Below are 19203 nucleotides of genomic sequence, written 5' to 3'. Positions count from 1 at the left end.
AGTATGCCCAAAACTCCCTTCGCCAAACCACTACAGGCTTAACCCCTTTTCAATGTGTTTTAGGCTATCAGCCACCGCTGTTTCCCTGGTCAGGAGAAGTCTCTGAAGTGCCCGCGGTAGATCACTGGTTCCAGGAGAGCGAGAGGGTGTGGGACTCAGCTCACGTCCATCTCCAGCGGGCAGTTCGGAGACATACAGAGACCGCTAACCGACGCAGATCGCCTAATCCCGTCTATCTACCTGGAGACAAGGTTTGGCTCTCCACTCGGGATATCCGCCTCCGACTGCCCTGCAAAAAGCTGAGTCCCCGCTACATAGGGCCGTTCACCATCCACTCTCAGATAAATCCCGTCACCTACCGCCTGGACCTACCACCACACTACCGGATCTCACCCACGTTTCACGTCTCACTGCTAAAACGTCACACTGATCCAGTTTCTCCTTCCTCCACAGAACCAGAACCGCCTCCCCCTCCAGACCAACCCGAAATCCTCGGAGACAACATCTACCAGGTCCAAGAGATCCTCGACTCCCGGCGGCGGAACGGCCACCTGGAATACCTCATAGATTGGGAGGGGTTCGGTCCCGAGGAGAGGTCGTGGATACCACGCAATGACATCCTGGATCCGGCTCTCCTCGAAGATTTCCACCGACAACACCCGGACCGCCCGGCTCCCAGAGGTCGTGGTCGTCCCCGTCGCCGCTCTAGGATGCCTGGAGTCACCCGTGGGGCGGGGGGTAGTGTCACACCCTCAGCTCGTTCCCTTAGCCCCAGTCACCATTGCCAGTCACCATCCACTCAATCTCCCATGCACCGCTCACGTGAACCGTCACCTGAATACTGATTACCTGCACCTGCACCAGCAATCACCACACCTTTAAATACTCACCTCACTCATTCACTCACCGGCTGGAATCAAGCTTACATGGACGCTCTTTGTGGATCTTCTGCCTGCTTCTTGTGGACCGTATTGTGACTCTGTGGAGATTCAGTTACAGCGATTAAGGGAAGTGACTCTTTGTTGTCAGGCCTAGCTTTGTGCTTGAACTCACCTATTGATCAGTGCTTGAAGATTCACCGTCTGTGACCACACTTACCTGCTCTGTTGAAATCCTATGTTAATAAAACTTCACGAAAGTACTTACCCGTCTTCTCCTCTCCTTGTGTGGATGTGACAATATGAAAGTTTAATTTTTATCATTACATTATGGAAAATAATGAACTTTATCACAATATGCTAATTTTTTGAGAAGGACCTGTATTTGTGGGTCTTGGGATATCTAAAATCCAATGCATATGTGACTCCCAAAAGATAGCAGCAGGCTCTGCTGAGATTCCCAAGACTGCAGAGGACAGTGATTCCCTCAATCACAACTCCTACATCGCTGACTGCCCCATCATTGTCCCGAAGGATGTAGATTCTTATGACCTCCTCTGCCAACTCTGCTTGTACGAAGACAGGTAGATCAGCTAAACTCTACAGGCAAATTTTAAAGATAACTGGTTAGAGCTAACATTCAAACCTGAATGTTACAAGAAAGCGACAAATACACAAAACAAATATCACCTGAAGAAGCAAACATTCTGTTGGACCATATGATAGGTAAAATCTCAAACAAAGTTTACTAGGGGGAGGAGTTGCAAAAACTAACAGCATTCTTCTTAACAAGAGGACAGGTTAATTTTCTACATAGGGACATTTATTTTTAACAATAAACCTAAAAGAAAAATGAAAAGAGACGAACTGCGAGCTTCTATGCTGTAAATCAGTGCTATAGGCTTTTATTGAGGTCCACATTATTTCAACCAATTTCTTTATAAACATGTTTAATATTTAAGTAAAATGACTAATGCTTTTGAAACAAAAAAACTTGTTTAATTGCTCTACTTGAAAAAAAATATGCATTGCATTAACCCTCACACTCAACCCTTAACCCTCTAAATAATTCTGTGGCTTAATAAATATTACAGTAATATTTAACTTTATTAACTTAATAAAATCTCTGAATATCGTTTACTTGATTATACAAAAGATGGCTTTCCTGTAGCTCAAACAGTAGAGCGTCGGCGCTAGCAAAAATTGATAAGATTGTAAATGTGTACCTTGAAATGCAATGTAAGTTGCTTTGGATAAAAGCGTCTGCCAAATGCATAAATGTAAACATATAATAATGGACTAAAAATACAACAGTTAATTTTATCTAAAATGTACAGTTATATTTTATCTTTTTTTCCACTAAAACAATTTAGTATTTGACTAACAAATTGTTTATTTATAATACACATAATATATTTGTGAAATGTCTATCAAACTATTTAAGGACGGAAAATTAAACTGATCTGTTTCAGGGAACAAAAATATTACTTAATTCAAATCAAAATTAATATATTTAAACACACTCTTAAGAAATTTAGTAAGCTTACTCAATTAAAACAATGTACCCCTCCCCCAGCCTCCGCTGTCCTTCAATACCCACCAGGTCTGGATTTGTTGTGAAACAGCTGCGGTGACTGGAGTAATGGAATGAAAATTCAGCTTTAATAAATAAATAAATAAATAAATATATATATATATATATATATATATATATATATATGTATATATATTTAATATAAATAGATGGATATATTGCAGCATTTATTACTGAATTACTGTGGGAGGAGTTTCACTGATGATGTGTTGCAGTGAAAACATTGCAGAGATGCATTCATTTTTATAAAGGTGCGCTGTGAAGTCAAACAGTAACATTTTGCTTTTGAGAGCAATGTTGATTGAACTGAATGAGACCATGTCAGATATTCTTGCGTAAAAATTCATTTTAATTTATAAATAAAAATAAATAATAAATAAAAAACTGTACACTATCAGACCTAAACATGCTGAACCACTACATCTACACAGGCAACCCTAGCTGTGATAGGACGCCAGAATAACACAGAGGGGCACTTGGCATGCTTCACACATGAATGGAGTGCATTTCCCACTCAGCCTGCATTTCTTGCACCCCTGTGTAGCTTTTTTGTATCAGAAATGGCAACAGGTAAGTGCTGTAGGCTTAATTTGAACATATAGCGTCACTGATTTTGTGCTAGGCAGTTAGTTAAATTTTATACTGGCTTTTAAACAAAGACACGCATTCATCAACAGTTCTCAGTACAAACATAGAAACAATCGCACAAACGCATAAAAGCTCACAAAATCTTCTGATTGATTTCATCATGTGTTCCTCAAACACTCGCTGCTGCGCTAATGTTTATTTCAGTAGAAAGACGCAAGAAAAGACGCACAAGTAGCACTGAACCCAATTAAAAAAACACAGAAATAAGCCTGTAAAGTGTCGTTTTAATAAAGTGTATTTGATAATAGTGTAAAAACGAGAAACACCGTGAGCTGCTCTTCTCCTCAGAAGACACTGCTGTTTGTTATTGGTGGGGGGTTTGTTTGTATTTGAAACTGGTTCGAATAAAGATCTGGTGCCACCTGCGCTCCATGCAGACGCTCTGGATTTTCATTCGCCTGAGATTTTACTTTTTCTTATTTTTATACTTCTGTTTTTAGTATACTTTTCTTTATTATAGCTATTTGCACAAACAGTGGCATAGCACCAAATCGGGCAGGTTATGCTAGATCAACTTGAAATATATAGAACTTCTAAACACTGTCCCTGTAATGAGTAAAGACATTTCTAATCTATTCATAAATGCCAATATAGATTAATATGAATAATATTAATGAAGTCTGACACAAGAAAACGTCAATAGATTTTGATCAGGGTGTGATGATGATGATGGCTGATTTCAGTCAGAGGATGAAGATCTTGGTGAAGACTCTGGTGAACTGCTTGTACAAGGACCTCTGTGTACAAAATAAAACCCTGTCATTCAGCCAGACATTTGTGAGAGGTTTCTGTCACACAGTACATTTACAATATTTGTCAGTTGTTATTTACTTTGATTTATGGAGTAAAGTGGATTTCTTAACCTGATGAACTAAAAGTACTTATGTCAAAATAACAGAGCAATAACATATTTTACATCTATGCTAATGCATATTCTTTGTAATAAAAGCGTTCTCAATAAAGAATTCTGCTGAAGATTACCCAAGAGTCTCCTGGTCTTCGTCTCCAACACATCCTTTCATTAAAAATACATATTTCTGCTATTGTAGACTCATTTTGTATGAAAGCTATAGACAGGCACAAACTGGTGCTTAATGCAAATGTAATTGTCCACATTTACAAAATCAGCTGTTGATGTTCGGCCATATATGTAAATGTGTCTTTATGTCTAGAGACAAAAGAGTGAGGTTAATCACTGTCGTCCCATCAGTCTGATTGTGTATCTTTGTAAAGACACTGATGAATGACCAGAAAACAATCTTGAACTTTAAGTTTTATTTCTCAGCAAACACAAAACAGCTTTAATCAAAGTGTTAAACCAGGTTTAATCCATTTTAATTGTATAGTATTATTATTATTTTGTATAGCGCATTTCAACACCCCAAGGATGCTTTACAAAATAACAGAAGGAATTGGCAAAAAATACACCAGACAAACAAGTGTTGACAAAGAACTACGGATAATTAACAACAAGAGGTCATGCAATCATAAGATGAACATCAATTATGTCAAAAAGGTGCTTATACAGACAGAAACTGGGAACTTGAGAAGCAGAAGGGTAAATTAGTTATTTAGAGAACAAAGTTAATCGATGAGTTTTAAAGTTTAGGCTTAGGTCTGGAGAGAGGAGACTGACGTTTTTAAGCAGTTTTCTATAATTTTAATTGGCTCCACTTCCGAAGATTCACAACTTCAAGGAAACTTTGTTAAACGTGTGCTGTGTAACAGGAAAAAATGCGTTTGTTCTCTGGTTTATGAATGTCCTAAATACATTTATCATAAACCTGCTATTGTTGTCTCGTGGTCTATAGACATAATAACAATATAGCTGGTAACTTCAGAAAGTGAAAAGAGAATAATAACTCTCATCTTCTTCCTAGGGGTTTCCTGATTGGACAGTTATCTTGGTCTGAAAACGCCCAGTGATTGGGAAACTCCTCTTTTTTTTGTCCTGGATTCAGTGAGAGCTGACTCTGAGGAACAAATCACTTTCAGCAGAAACCGTGAACGAGTCATCAAAGCTTTCGGACGCAGCTGCAGCGATCTTCTGAGGAGAGAGGAGCAGTTCACGGTATTTCTCATCTTTAAACAACTGCAAAACACACTTTACATTGTATGTTTGAACAGTACATGAGCTAATTTCTGGCTTGTTTTCATCGAGTAAGCTGTTTGTGTGTTTGACTTCGACATTTAGAGCAGCAGCAGGCAGTAAGTAGCTTTAGGTGAGGAAAACATTAAGTTCATTAAGAACTGAGCTATTTTAATGTTTTGTATGCTCGTGTAAATGATGGATTCGATGTTTGCAGTGATAATGTTGCTGGTAAGCCGCGTTCAGACTGCACGATTTTAGCCCAGGTTTTGTCATGCCGACATGTTTTGAGAAATCGCCGACAAATGCCCGAAATCACAAGCAAATCTGAGCTCGTTCACGCGAGTGACAATCACGCAGTATGAATGAGCAAAGATCTGAGAGAATCGCCGATGAGTCACTGATGCCCGTGAGATATTTGGCGAGCTAAATATCTGGACCTGTGGGCGATTCAAAATCATGCTGTCTGAAAACTACATCGGCAATGACCGACAGCCAATGAGAGAGCAAGATACAGAGCAGCGGGAGTTCGGGGAGGAGTTATAGACCACAATATCAGCAAGTATGGCTTCACTTCAGAAAAAGGCTTTCTTCTCTGTCTATTTGGACCCATGAAATGGAAGATAAATGGGTATAAATTTAGCAGGAGCACCCGTGTCTGTTTGACGTTTCATCTGAGCTATCCCAGTCTCACGTGAAAACTCCGGTCTTGCACGTGTAATATCGCGTTGTTTCCTTGTCACATCTCGCGTGTGTTTGGTTGTGAAACATAAGGCTTGTTTGTGATGCGCTTCGCCCTGCCTGAAATGTATGCGAGAGTAGGCGGATGCAGTGAGAGGAGGAATGAACAAAGCGCAGGCAAGCCGGACAGATCTCTCTTCTCGTAGTCGATCTGACACCTGTGAGATCTAAGATGACTATCGCGGGATTCACGCTAGTGCACAGTGTTGCTAATAGAGTCTGGGATCATGACGTCAGCAACGCAATGCATTCTGGGACTTTAAGACACGGACGCTGCTGTATTGTATTGATAATAGACTGTTTTGTTTGCTCTCTACAGCTAAAAAATAAGTTACAATGGTAAAACCTTGTTGTGTAATTAACTGCCATACTCGTACTCATGACCGGCATGGAAAAATCATTTGAATGGAGTGCGATTTTTCAGCTTTCCCGCTGGATAACCGCACCTTGATCTCAGGTCTCCGAGTTAACAAAGCGGCATCACATAGCTTGGTCAGCAGCAGTAAGAAGGAAAAGAAGGATTGTCCCTTTGGCTTGATATATACACACGTATGTATGTGCATTTAATATATATATATATATATATATATATATATATATATATATATATATAGAAATGTACGTTATATAAACAACTTTTTTTTTGGATGTGATTAATCGATTGGACAGACTTACATTAAATGTTACCTATGCATGAACCACATCTCCTGCATTATCAGTGTTATGCATATTGCATACCACCTGTTACAGTAATAAACAGCAAAATTGATAAATTCTGTATCTCTTTATTTGTGCATCATAACGCACTGAGGTTAATTTGTAGTTTACAATAACGCATATTAAAAAGTAAAGGGGCCGTGAAACTCGCTCGTTGACGCGGAAAATGTGTAGGTTCTGCACCCATCCATTTGTAAATTTATCATTTTTAAACTGGTCAGAGGTGTACGCTCTGACACTACAAACAAGGTTAGAAAACACATTGGGGAAAGTTACGAGCAGCAGCTCTTTAAGATCATCCGACCACTCTTTGTGTTCGTGCAGATTGAGTTCGTTGATTGTCTTGATTTTTTTCTGAATACCGTATCTTTTCTTCCTTGAGTTTTTCTTTATATGTAATCTTACACTTGATCTGTTTGTCATGTCACTTTCACTTTTACTGATAAGCGTGTCCTCAAAAATGGCCGTGACTACCCAGAATGCAATGCGCAGTGACGTAGTTTCCCAAGCTCTATAGGGCTTGGGCGTCGTGACGTCATTACTTGGCATGGCCACCACGTTGACAGCCTCCTTTACTGCTACTCGGGCTACTGCGCAGTGTTTAGACATACTCCCTCTCATCCGTGTGTCTTAATTTGATTAATTAAAAATCTATTTCAACCATGGTAAACCGTTGCTGTATTGTGGAGTGTAACAGCGCAACACATAATTGCCATGGGGAAAATAAAGTGAGAATGGATTAACTTTACACCGCTTTCCTGCTTGGAGGCGCGACGAAGACCATAACATCTGAATATTCATTTATATAGCTTAAGTCAACATTGAAAATAAGGGAAATTTCTTGGGTTACTCATCCAAAATACGGGAAATTTCAACATTCATCTTTTTTTTGCTATTCGGGTCAATATCACTGTAGGGTGCCTTTTGGTGTTCTGAACATAAATAACTCATTTGCCATGATAACTCAACACACAAATGACTATGAAAGGTGTGTTATATCAAGTTTTTTTATGCATAACAGAAGCATTACTTGGCTCTTTAGATACATTTTCAATATTTTCTTTAGTTTTGTATGAGAGGATGTATGTTGTTTTGCTATGTCCCAGGCACTGCTCATTAAATTTGAATGAGAGTAAAATAGTCAAATAAAAAAAAAAATTTTTCCTATTAATAGTTTGTTAAATAAGATATTACTCAAATTGAGTGTATTGATCATTTTGTAATAAAAACAATATTTTTATTTAATAAAAAAGAAGAGTCTGTCCATGTCCCTTGAATGGTTGTCCACCCTGTCATATTGCGGAATCTGTCCCTTTAAGAAGATGCCATCACCATTAGTGACATCATTACAACAGATTTTTTTTATATCTTCAGTGGCAGGAATTTCAACTGCTGAGGTGAGTAGCAGCTGACTTTTCAACTGACAAATTTTCATCATATAAGTTTTGCTTACTTGTTTTGCCTAAGCTTAACATGTCCACCCTGTCGCCATAAAATATACAGGAAGTAATTAAAATACAATATTTTCAAAATATGTAAGTTTAAATATACCAAATTCTCTTCAACAACCAGACTAACAATTTAGCTAGTCACAGTTTGTTGTAAGCTAATATGCTAATTGAAGCTCAAAATGTCCACCTTGTCGTTGTTACAAAATATCCACCCTGTCGGCCACTTAAACTCGATGGGGTGGACATACACATGACAGGGTGGACATCTGCTGTAGATAATAGTTGTAATAAAAAAAATATCGATGTGATTGAGAATGTAATTATATATTTATTTTCTTAAGTTGAATAAATGTTTCATTGTCATATTTTGTCATGCGTTTTGGGTTCTGCTTTGTGTCCACTCCGTCGTGGGCTCGTCCACCCTGTCATCTTGGTATTTTTAAATAATATTTAAAATAATAATGTAATCATACCTATATAATCCATTGTGCTAGGTGTGGGGGCAATAACATGCAAACAAAAAACTGCGTCCAAATATTCAAATATTTCTCCAAATAAGAAAAAATACATGTGCGAATTGTATGAGTTTCTTTAAAAAAGCATTGTTTACATAAAATCTTTTATGTATTTATAATTTGAAAGCAAACAAATAACCCTGTTTAGGAAAGGACATCATACCTTTCAGAAAGTATAATTTGTATCTTAATAGTGCAATAAAACATATTGAACTGTAATTTACAACCACGCTGTCTTAAAAAGCCCAACATCACGCTAAGGTTGCTAAGGTTGTAAGCACAATGATGCTTTGAAAACTGCTGTTTCGCTGGAAGGGCAAGGATTAGCAACAGGACAACAGCACAGAGACTTGACAGATCCAATTGAAGAACTAACGGGATGTTTTACAGGAAAATACCCATCCATTTGTGAACTGTACATGAGACTAAAATGACTTGTAGCTTCGGAACTATTCTGAAGTGTAGGTGCTCACAAAACAAACATGGTAGCCGAAGATATCTATTATGCAAAAGTGCGGCAGCAAGTCTCCGTCGGTACTCCACTATTATCCCGCGTTTCCACCGAAATTACCCGGAACATTTTTACCAGGAACTTTTTCCCCCCAGACCTGTTGCTTTCTGCGTTTCCACCGCGGTGTAAAGTACCGGGAAGATTAGGCAAATGACTGGTGACGTAGGTCCGCGCATGTTCCTCAATACAAAGTACCGCTGATAAAAAAAGAAAAGAAAAAAGTATGCTGATTTTGGACGTGCATCATCGGTAGTTAGTTCAGACTTTGTGCATTCGACTGGGGAGTGTGATGTCTGCAACTATGCAAGTCCGGTAAATCTATAAACAGCAGTGTAACTAATATATATATATATATATATATATATATATATATATATATTAGGGGTGTAACGGTTCACAAAATTCACGGTTCGGTTCGATACGATACACTGATGTCACGGTTCGGTTCGGTTCGATACGTTTTAGATACAGCAAAATGTAAAAACATCTCAACTTTTCAGAATGCCGCAAGCGCACCGCGGGTCATGTGACAAGAACCAACCAATCAGCTTCATCCTTTCCCGTAACAAGGTTGAGAGCTCAGCCAAGATGAAGGAACAGCTGATCATAGTTGTATATGGATTGCAATTTTGAAATAAATTTAGTAGCAGAGCTACTGCAAGCGATTTTTAGAGCTGCAAATCCATTTATCCTTCGCTGAAATTTCCGCGTCTCATGGAGAGAGCACGTCATTGTTGCTTAGCAAAGACAGACGCCTCATGAGCGCTTCTGCCCGAGCGCTTTGGAAAGGAGGAGAAAGACGCGCTTAGCGTTTTCCACGCGTTTTTAGGAGCGATATGTGAACGGCCCCTAAGGCGCTCGCTCACTCAGCACGCGCTGAAGGCTCGTTGCAAAATGTCTAATGCATTTAACAGACCAGAAATATAAGATCCTAAAATAACCAACAGGTCTGGTGTTTGGGTTGGATTCCCTGTAAGCTATAGTGTCTAAATGCTGCAGGGATAGTTTGCTGCGTGCATGTTTCTCCTTTTTTTCGTCTTTTCCCAGATAGTACTGACGCATATATCCCAGATATTCCTGCTGGTGTTTTTTTTTTTTTTTTTTTTTTTTTTTTGTATTCCCGCTGATGTACCCTGTCATGTTGCAGATGCGACATACCGTTGTTTTTTTATCCACCACTCTCTTGCCATCACCATTATAGCTTAAAGGGAATCCAAAGTGCACCCAAACACCAGACCTGTTGGTTATTGGGGGATCTTCTCATTTCTAGTCTGTTAAACGCATTGGCTATTTTGCAACGAGCCTTCAGCGCGTACTGAGTGAGCGAGCGCCTGCTGAGTAGCCTAACATAAACATATAAGATGGTGTTTTTTTCTTCTTCGGGAGTGTCAGGGGCGTTGCCTGTTACGTTGTTTGGGTTATTGGGCTACCTTGTTGAACGCATATCATTATATTTCTATCTCTCTCTCTTTTTTTTTTTTTTTTCAAATATAATTAATTACTCCAACGAACCGTTCGGTATACATAATGCGTACCGAACCGAAAGCGTCATACCGAACGGTTCAATACGAATACGCGTATCGTTACACCCCTAATATATATATATATATATATATATATATATATATATATATATATATATATATATATATATATATATATATATACATATATATATATATATATATATATATATATATATATATATATTTTATACTTGATAACTTCAGTCAGCTCGTCTTGGCTACTGCAATTTTCCCTACTGTATATTTACAATAAAACGAAATAGGATATCAAATACCACTGCCTCCTTTGGTTTTCATTTAAGCATAATAACAGCTGCAGAAATGTACTTAGTTCAGAGATATGTGTATATGCAGCCATTACAATGAAACAAAATATTATATAAATTTGCCTTTTTTATTTTCATTTTAACATATAGATAAATTGAATAGACCAAAGAAAACCTGTTAGATTTACCCCGCAGCTCAATTATATTTTATGTTTAACCACTAAAGAGACATCAGAGCCAGCGGCACATATCAGAAGGTCTATCCCAGGAGAGGCTGCTCTCTGCGGATACATGAGGACTGAGCTCCCGCTGATCGAATGGAGCTCACCGTCTCAGAGATCGGCGAAACACATTTTTAAATAGGCGCTGTCTTTATAAATAAACCATAGATTTGAGTTTTAAACAACTACATTCTCGCCTGAAATACTTTTAAAATTACATTTCATGACACAATAACAGTAATATTTGAAAATTATCCAAATAAATGGTGTTTGAACTCAACCAATGCTGCGTGAACCCAGATGGCTTTGGCTAAAGCAATTTTCCCCTCAGTATATATACAATAACACGAAATAGGATATAAAATACCACTGCCTCCTTTCGTTTTCATTTAAACATAAAAACAGCTGCAGAAATGTACTTAGTTCAGGGATATGTGTAACGTTATATACAGCCATTACAATGAAACGAAATATAGACTTGCCTTTTTTATTTTCATTTTAACATATAGATAAATTGAATACAGACCAAAGAAAACCTGTTAGATTTACCCCGCAGCTGAATTATATTTTATGTTTAACCACTAAAGAGACATCAGAGCCAGTGGCACAGAAGGTCTATCCCAGGAGAGGCTGCTCTCGGCGGATACATGAGGACTGAGTCTCAGAGATCGGCGAAACACATTTTTAAATAGGCGCTGTCTATATAAATAAACATCAGATTTGAATTTTAAACCACTACATTCTCGCCTGAAATACTTTTAAAATTACATTTCATGACACAATAACAGTAAAATTTTGAAAATGTTGATCCGAATAAATGGTGTTTGAACTCAACCAATGCTGCGTGAAATCAACCAATCAGAATGTTTAGCGCCAAAGTCCCGCCCCCGAAAGTTCCGGAACTCTGAAAAAGTACCACCTCGCCAGCAGGGACTTTCTGAGGGGCATTTTTTTACCCGGAACTTTATTTAACCACTGGTAAATGGTTTACTGACCATGGTATTACTGTGCTCAATTGGCCTGCCAAATCTCCTGACCTGAACCCCTTAGAGAAAATGGTTTACTGACCATGGATTTTACTGTGCTCAATTGGCCTGCCAACTCTCCTCACCTGAACCCCATAGAGAATCTGTGGGATATTGTGAAGAGAAAGTTGAGAGACGCAAGACCCAACACTCTGGATGAGCTTAAGGTCGCTATCGAAGCATCCTGGGCCTCCATAACACCTCAGCAGTGCCACAGGCTGAATGCCTCCATGCCACGCCACATTGAAGCAGTCATTTCTGCAAAAGGATTCCCGACCAAGTATTGAGAGCATAACTGAACATAATTATTTGAAGGTTGACTTTTGTATTGAAAACACTTTTCTTTTATTGGTCGGATGAAACCGCAAATTCCCGCCTAGAGCTGGAGTGTGCAAACTGCATTTTACACGGGATTGCCTTTCCAACGCAATGGAGGTGAAAATGGGCTTCTCCACACAGCTTGTGCTGAAAAGTTTTTTTTTTTTTTTTTTTTTTTACTTTTCGCTGAAGTATCTCATGTGAGGTGAACTTCTGTGAGTTACTTTGAGCTTATAAGTACCTACACTAGTAAAATACTAAAAATAAATGCTCAAAAATGCCTACCAGAAGTGTTTTATTGAAATGAGTCCATACATCAATATCTCTAGGTAAATTATCCATTGTTTTGTTTGCTTCCAAACCTCATAAACATTGAGGAAAGCACTCACAAGCACAGGTTATGAGCGCCCAAGACACTAAAGGTCTTAAGTCAAGTAATAAAACTAAATATAATAATTTCTCAATTCAAAATAAAATATTATTGAATCCATCTCTGATAATCCAGAGTTGCTATGGTCGCGCAGGTTTGTTTATGCATTAAACTCGTATCCAAGAGAAAAACATGTCATTCCCTCAACATAAGAAGTTGTGGCCACGAGAAATGGATGTTGTTCCCTCAACATAACATCTCGAAGCCAAGACATAAGGATGTCGTTACCTCAACAAAATGATCTCGTGGCCACGAGTTAATATGATGTTCCCACAAATTAATATCTAGTGGCTAGGCATGCAAAGATTAATTGACTATAGGTTTATATCGATTTAAGGCTGTCGATGGTCGGTTAACTGATTTAATGTTGGGCTGTGTGCGACTAGGCCTGGGACGGTATTGTATTTTTCTTACCGCGGTTGAAAAGCAATAAATTCCCACGGTATTGCGGTAAACCGCAACCCGCAACTACCACCCCCCCCCCCACGCCACCGTGATCGATGGACTTTCACTTTCGCACACACACACGGGAGGCAAATGAATTTAAGGAACAGGTTGATTTCACTTTTTTTTTTTTTTTTTTTTTTTACATTTAGAACATGAACATTTAGAACAGAAATGGAATGATGTCTGAAATACAAATTCTGCAAAACGAAATAATAGGCGAGGTTACCCTAGCCATCATATTTTTGGGGGGCGATATCAGATCTGATCGCAATTCACAACAGAGATCTGAAGATAGAGCATCATAAAAAAACACAAAAACATTTTTATTTATCGTATTGCTCAGTAATAGATATTAATTTGCATGTTTATTTTCCATATTTGTACCTTCAGATTAGGCTACAGTCTTCGTCATCAAACAATCACTTAAACTATAACGACTTTTGCGCACACAGAGGCTAAGGCAATTGAGCATAAGGAACATGTTTATTTAACATTTATTATTTCACATTTAGAATAAGAACATTTAGAACAGAAATTATGTCTGAAAAAAAAAGTGCTGGCAAAACGAAATGCGCTATGGTTTACATCCCAGCCTTCATATTTTTTTTGCTAGAAAAACTAGCATGTTCACTTTGTCAGGTTTAAGGGAGGCCCTGAAAGACGTAACGACGTTACCTGCAGCACTGAACACACGTTCTGAGGGAATGCTTGTAGCGCAAATGGTCATATATTTCGGGCGGGGACATTCAACATCTCCTCCATGAGCTCATCCTGCACCTCGTCAGAAATGTCAATATCCTTATACTTAGGGTTCCATCAAAACGGCAGACATTTTTCCTTTCTATTTTAATATTTATATAGATAATACGTGTGCGCTTTTTTGTCTCAGTGGTTAATGAAGGCTATTTAACGAAGGCATATAGAGTAATATAAATATGTAGACATATAGGCCAAATTAATATAAATATTTAAAAATCTATAATATATATATAAATATTATTTATTATATATTTTTACATATTTATATTTATTTAGCCTACATCTCGTGTGCACTTTGGTCTCAGTGTGGTTCAAGGCTATAATTTAACGAATGCTATTTAATTTAACAAAGTGTCACTGCTCACAATATTGTGGTTGTTTTTTTACTTGCAAATAAGATAAATATAAATAATATTTATAAATAAGATAAATATAAATAATATTTATAAGTAAATAAAAATAATATTTATAAGTAAAAAAAAAAAAAAAAAAGACTGTATTGTAAAATGTGTCCTCAGGTTGGATGTATTTGAACGTGATACTGGAATCTTTTTGTAGCAAATTCTACAAATGGGCTCATTAAAATTGCCTGGAAGTCCTTTTTCATCAGGTTCAAAGCCAAAATGTGCCCATATTGGCGACGTGACATTTGGCTTTGCCACCAAGTTAGCCCTCTCTATCATGTTTTGATGGAATAGTATCTTAAATGCGCAATTGTCAGCTGCGCAACCACGTGAGAGAATTGTGTTAAGCAGAATAAGCACGTGCAATTAAAAACTGAGGTCCTGCTTTTTTGGCTTTCTCATGAGTCGTCCGCCTGTATTTTATGCTTTAGTAAAATGAATATATAGGCTACAAGACATTACACAGGTACTCTAGTCAATACAAATGGATGGTGCATAGATACATTTTTAATCTATATTAATCTCCCTGTAATCTTGGAATTAATCTAGATTAAAAAGGCTCATTTGAATTCTGGCGAAGGCATTCAGATGTGCAGGCCAATGTGTGTTTTTTTTTTTTTTTTTTTTTTTGTGCTGTGATGACGGTTACAGGTTTAGACCCGTGGTAGGCGTCACGTGATTGCGGTAATGCGGTAACCGTCCCAGGCCTATGTGCGACACGTACGCAGAACACGTGTAAGCGGCTATGAGTGACGTTGACCTTATATAAATGCATCATCATTCATTGACAATGTACTAGCTAAACTTTTAATGTGATTTTAAACTTTAAAAGTACATTAAAATGGAAACAACATAAGTTGTTCAACATGAAAAGCAATAGAAACGTAGTAACGAAGTAATTTCATCAGTTAACTGCACTTCTAAAACACATTAGTTTGTTTGACAAACACAATTAAACTTCAGCGGAAGAAGATTAGTTTCCCATTTTCCCATTTCCCATGTTTACAACACACAGTAAGAGATGTGATTAAAAGTGAAAGATAATAAAATAAACCTGTGAAACCAGCAAACCAGAACAAAGCCACATTAATGAAGGCTATATATCTTGAACGGCATCCAGAGGCATGGTCACGATCTAATGTTTTCCCAACCCTGAAAAAGTTGTATATACTAGCAATTCAAACTTGCATCGCAGTCTGTTCATTATGAAAATAAAATGCAGTCAACCAAACATTTAAAAGGTTACACAGGTCAGTTTCAAGAGAATAAATGATGCCCACTGCTTTGGGTGTGTGTGTGTGTGTGTTTGTGGTCACTGCTGTGTGCACTTTGGATGGGTTAAATGCAGAGCACAAATTCTGAGTATGAGCCACCATACCTGGCTGTATGACACGTCATTTTCTTTTTTTCCTCCTCTCGCCGCTTCACTCTCCAGTCCAGTGTGTGGCGCTAAACACATTTGTTTGACAAACACAATTAAACCTCAGCAGAAGAAGATTATTTCACCGCGCTCTGTTTTTTTTTTTCGTGATGCTGGTTTAATACAAACTGTTAAAAAAAGTTGTTTCTGTCGATAAAGAAATACAGTTTTTGAATCGGGTCAATAAATACCTTTTAATATTCTCATCCTCACAGTTGTGACTACGTTTTGAAGCAAGCAGGAATATCAGGAGGAGTGTCATCTGAACTGAGATCTGCTGCTGTGAAGATGGAGTTTGTTAAAGAGAAGAGTGAAGAAAATACGAGTGAACCAGAAACCCGGGGAATAAAACACGAGAAACCAGAAACCCAGAGAAAAAAACACGAGGAACCAGAAACCCGGGGAATAAAACACGAGGAACCAGAAACCCGGGGAATAAAACACGAGAAACCAGAAACCCAAAGAATAAAACACGAGGAACCAGAAACCCGGGGAATAAAACACGAGGAACCAGAAACCCGGGGAATAAAACACGAGGAACCAGAAACCCGGGGAATAAAACACGAGGAACCAGAAACCCGGGGAATAAAACACGAGAAACCAGAAACCCAAAGAATAAAACACGAGGAACCAGAAACCCGGGGAATAAAACACGAGGAACCAGAAACCCGGGGAATAAAACACGAGGAACCAGAAACCCGGGGAATAAAACACGAGGAACCAGAAACCCGGGGAATAAAACACGAGGAACCAGAAACCAAGAGAATAACTCACGGGGAGCCAGAAACCCGGGGAATAAAACTTGAGGAGCCAGAAACCAAGATAATAACCAGAAACACAGAGAATAAAATGCAAGGAGCCAGGAGAATAAAACACGAGGAACAACGAGGTTGGTGTATATTTTGCATTCATCCTTAAATTTTAATATTTGTGGTACATACTAAGACGTTAACTACCATGAAATTGTCTTAAATCCTTGTTTTAAAATTCTTATGGAAATGTAACTTCACTGACAGTGAGGAGATCTAATTATTACTTTAAATAGAGTTTATTTTTGCTTTTTGAAAATAAGGAAACTGTATTGAACTCAGAGCCTGGGGAGAATGAATAAGTTTTTACACTAGCAGTAGAAACCAGCGGGATAAAGGTAGTTTTAGGTTCAATGTTCGCCAGACATTGGCTTTCATGTGCCATGAGTCTACAAAGATACCACTACCACAATTAGTACTTTATATCAATGTTAAAATATTATTTAAAAACCAAAATGTGTATTGTAGCAGCAAATTTAAACCGGAGAAAGCTTTGACGTGCAATAGCGGCACTTGATGCGTAAGGGACCGCTTTCACCAGTTGGGTTTAAAACGTCCAATTTATTTGAACTAACATGACTTCTAACATTTAAAATAAAACATTGCCAAACTGTAAGCCCTGTATTAACTCAAAGTGATTTACTAGTTTTGACAATACCTGCCTTCATATATGCAGTACAGTAAACACTTATGTAAAAAAAAAACTACTGTAAATACCCAAACTGCTGTTCAAGGTGGTAGTACATTCGTAGTGTCCAGTCTGACTTACTACAGGTGAAGGATTGCCAATATATCTCTTACTGTACATACAGTACATATTTCATACAAAACAATTACTTCATATGTCTTACTGTACATACTGTACCTAATTATTTTTAGAAGAAAATACTGTAATTCATAATTTTTTTCCTTATTCCAAACGCTGTAGAAAGTTTATACATACAAGACTGACCTTCTACAGGTTCAACTTTTCCAATATCGTCCTTACTGTATGTATAGTACACAAATATATTAATGAAAAAGTACTTTAATTCAACAAGTTTTTTTTTTCATGCTCCAAAGGCTGTAGTAAATTTTTAGTTACAAGACTTATTACAGGTGAACTTTTGCCCATATCTCCCATTACTGTACATACAGTACCAAATTATTCTTTAAAAACAATTACTGTAAATAACCAATAGGGTTTTTATGTTCCAAATGTTGTAGTACATTCCTAGTGGCCAGACTGAGTCACGACAGCTGAAATTTTTCCAATATCAACCTTACTGTACATACATTATCGTAATTGTTTTCTAAGAATGAATATGTAATCAACCATAAAGGCTTTATGTCGCAAAGGTTGTATTATGTTTTTAGTTACAAGACTGACCTACTACAGGTGAAAGTTTGCCAATATATCCCTTATCTTCGCTTACCTTACAGTACATAATTAATCTTTGAAAACAACTACTGTAATTGACCAAGAGTTTTTCACTGTCCAAAGGTGTATGTTTGTAGTTACAAAACTGGTTTACTACAGTTGAAATTATGCCAGTATCAACCTTACTGTACACACAGTACATAATTCATTTTCAAAACCAATACAAATCACAAAATTGATAAAAAAATTTGTTGTTGTTTTTTTTTGGTCCATATTGCAAAGCCCTAGTTCTCACGTAGTTCTTCTCTTTAAGACTGATCACTCAACTTATAACACGCACTATGTGGTGATGACGACGTAGAAGGACGAAGTGAGAACCACTATGTAAAGTTCGCTCTGCCGCCTTATTATTTTCATGCACTCCGCACTATAATGTCATGCATGCAAAATACATAGTTTTGGCTGTTACAAAGTCTCCATCCAGAAACCGATGTACATCTTCTGCAGATATAAGTTATTTCATTGCACTTTAACAAGTAATCTGAATGGTCTATATTGGCGTTTTTCCACTGCATGGTACGGCTCGGTTCGGTACGGTACGGCTCAGTTATGGCGCATTTCCACTGCATGGTACGGTACGGCTCGGCTCGCTCGCTTCGGCTCGCTTTAAATGGTACCACCTCTGTTGAGGTTCCAAGCGTACCGTACCGATACTAAAATGTGATGTGAAAACACTGCAGATCACTGATTGGTCAGACAGAATCGTCACTACCAGCGTCATTGTATTTGCGACACGAGACACTAAAACCCGCTAGATTTAAATAGCCAGACAACAGCCAACGGGGTAGCACCTCTTTTTACAGTATTTACTTGATAAAAGAATTTTAAAAATTTCAAAAAAGAAATGGCTGAATCGTGGTCAGTGGACGAGGTGCAGACGTTCCTCTCGTTGGTTGCCGAGGAGCGGATCCAGAAGTAGCACAGCTCTTCACTTTATTGACCATCTATACTGGTAAAGCTTTATCTTGTTTTTTTTACATTTATGCCAATTCAATTATTATTTAGATGTTCTGG

General features: G+C 37.9%; 1 protein-coding gene across 6 annotated transcripts in view; it reads left to right on the top strand.

Annotated features, from left to right (window-relative positions):
• The first annotated feature begins 5080 nt into the window (after positions 1-5080).
• Positions 5081-19203, top strand: part of LOC113046763 (gastrula zinc finger protein XlCGF57.1-like) — a 52534-nt gene continuing 38411 nt past the window's right edge. For 3 of the 6 annotated variants that reach the window (XR_003276152.1, XM_026207716.1, XM_026207720.1), the window contains exons 1-2: positions 5081-5191; positions 16176-16849. Coding sequence is in view for 4 of the 6 variants with exons in the window: in XM_026207716.1 (XP_026063501.1) it covers positions 16249-16849 (601 nt within the window). In the remaining 2 variants the exon portion in view is untranslated. Of the gene's footprint in view, positions 5234-5311; positions 6229-16175; positions 19142-19203 lie in introns of those variants that run through there. The other 3 variants (XR_003276151.1, XM_026207719.1, XM_026207717.1) reach the window with 3 other exon arrangements.

The sequence above is a fragment of the Carassius auratus genome, chromosome 28 (genome assembly GCF_003368295.1).
Source record: "Carassius auratus strain Wakin chromosome 28, ASM336829v1, whole genome shotgun sequence".
Taxonomy (NCBI): domain Eukaryota; kingdom Metazoa; phylum Chordata; class Actinopteri; order Cypriniformes; family Cyprinidae; genus Carassius; species Carassius auratus.
The sequence above is the reverse complement of the archived record's forward strand: the minus strand, read 5'-3'. Positions and strand labels throughout refer to the sequence as shown.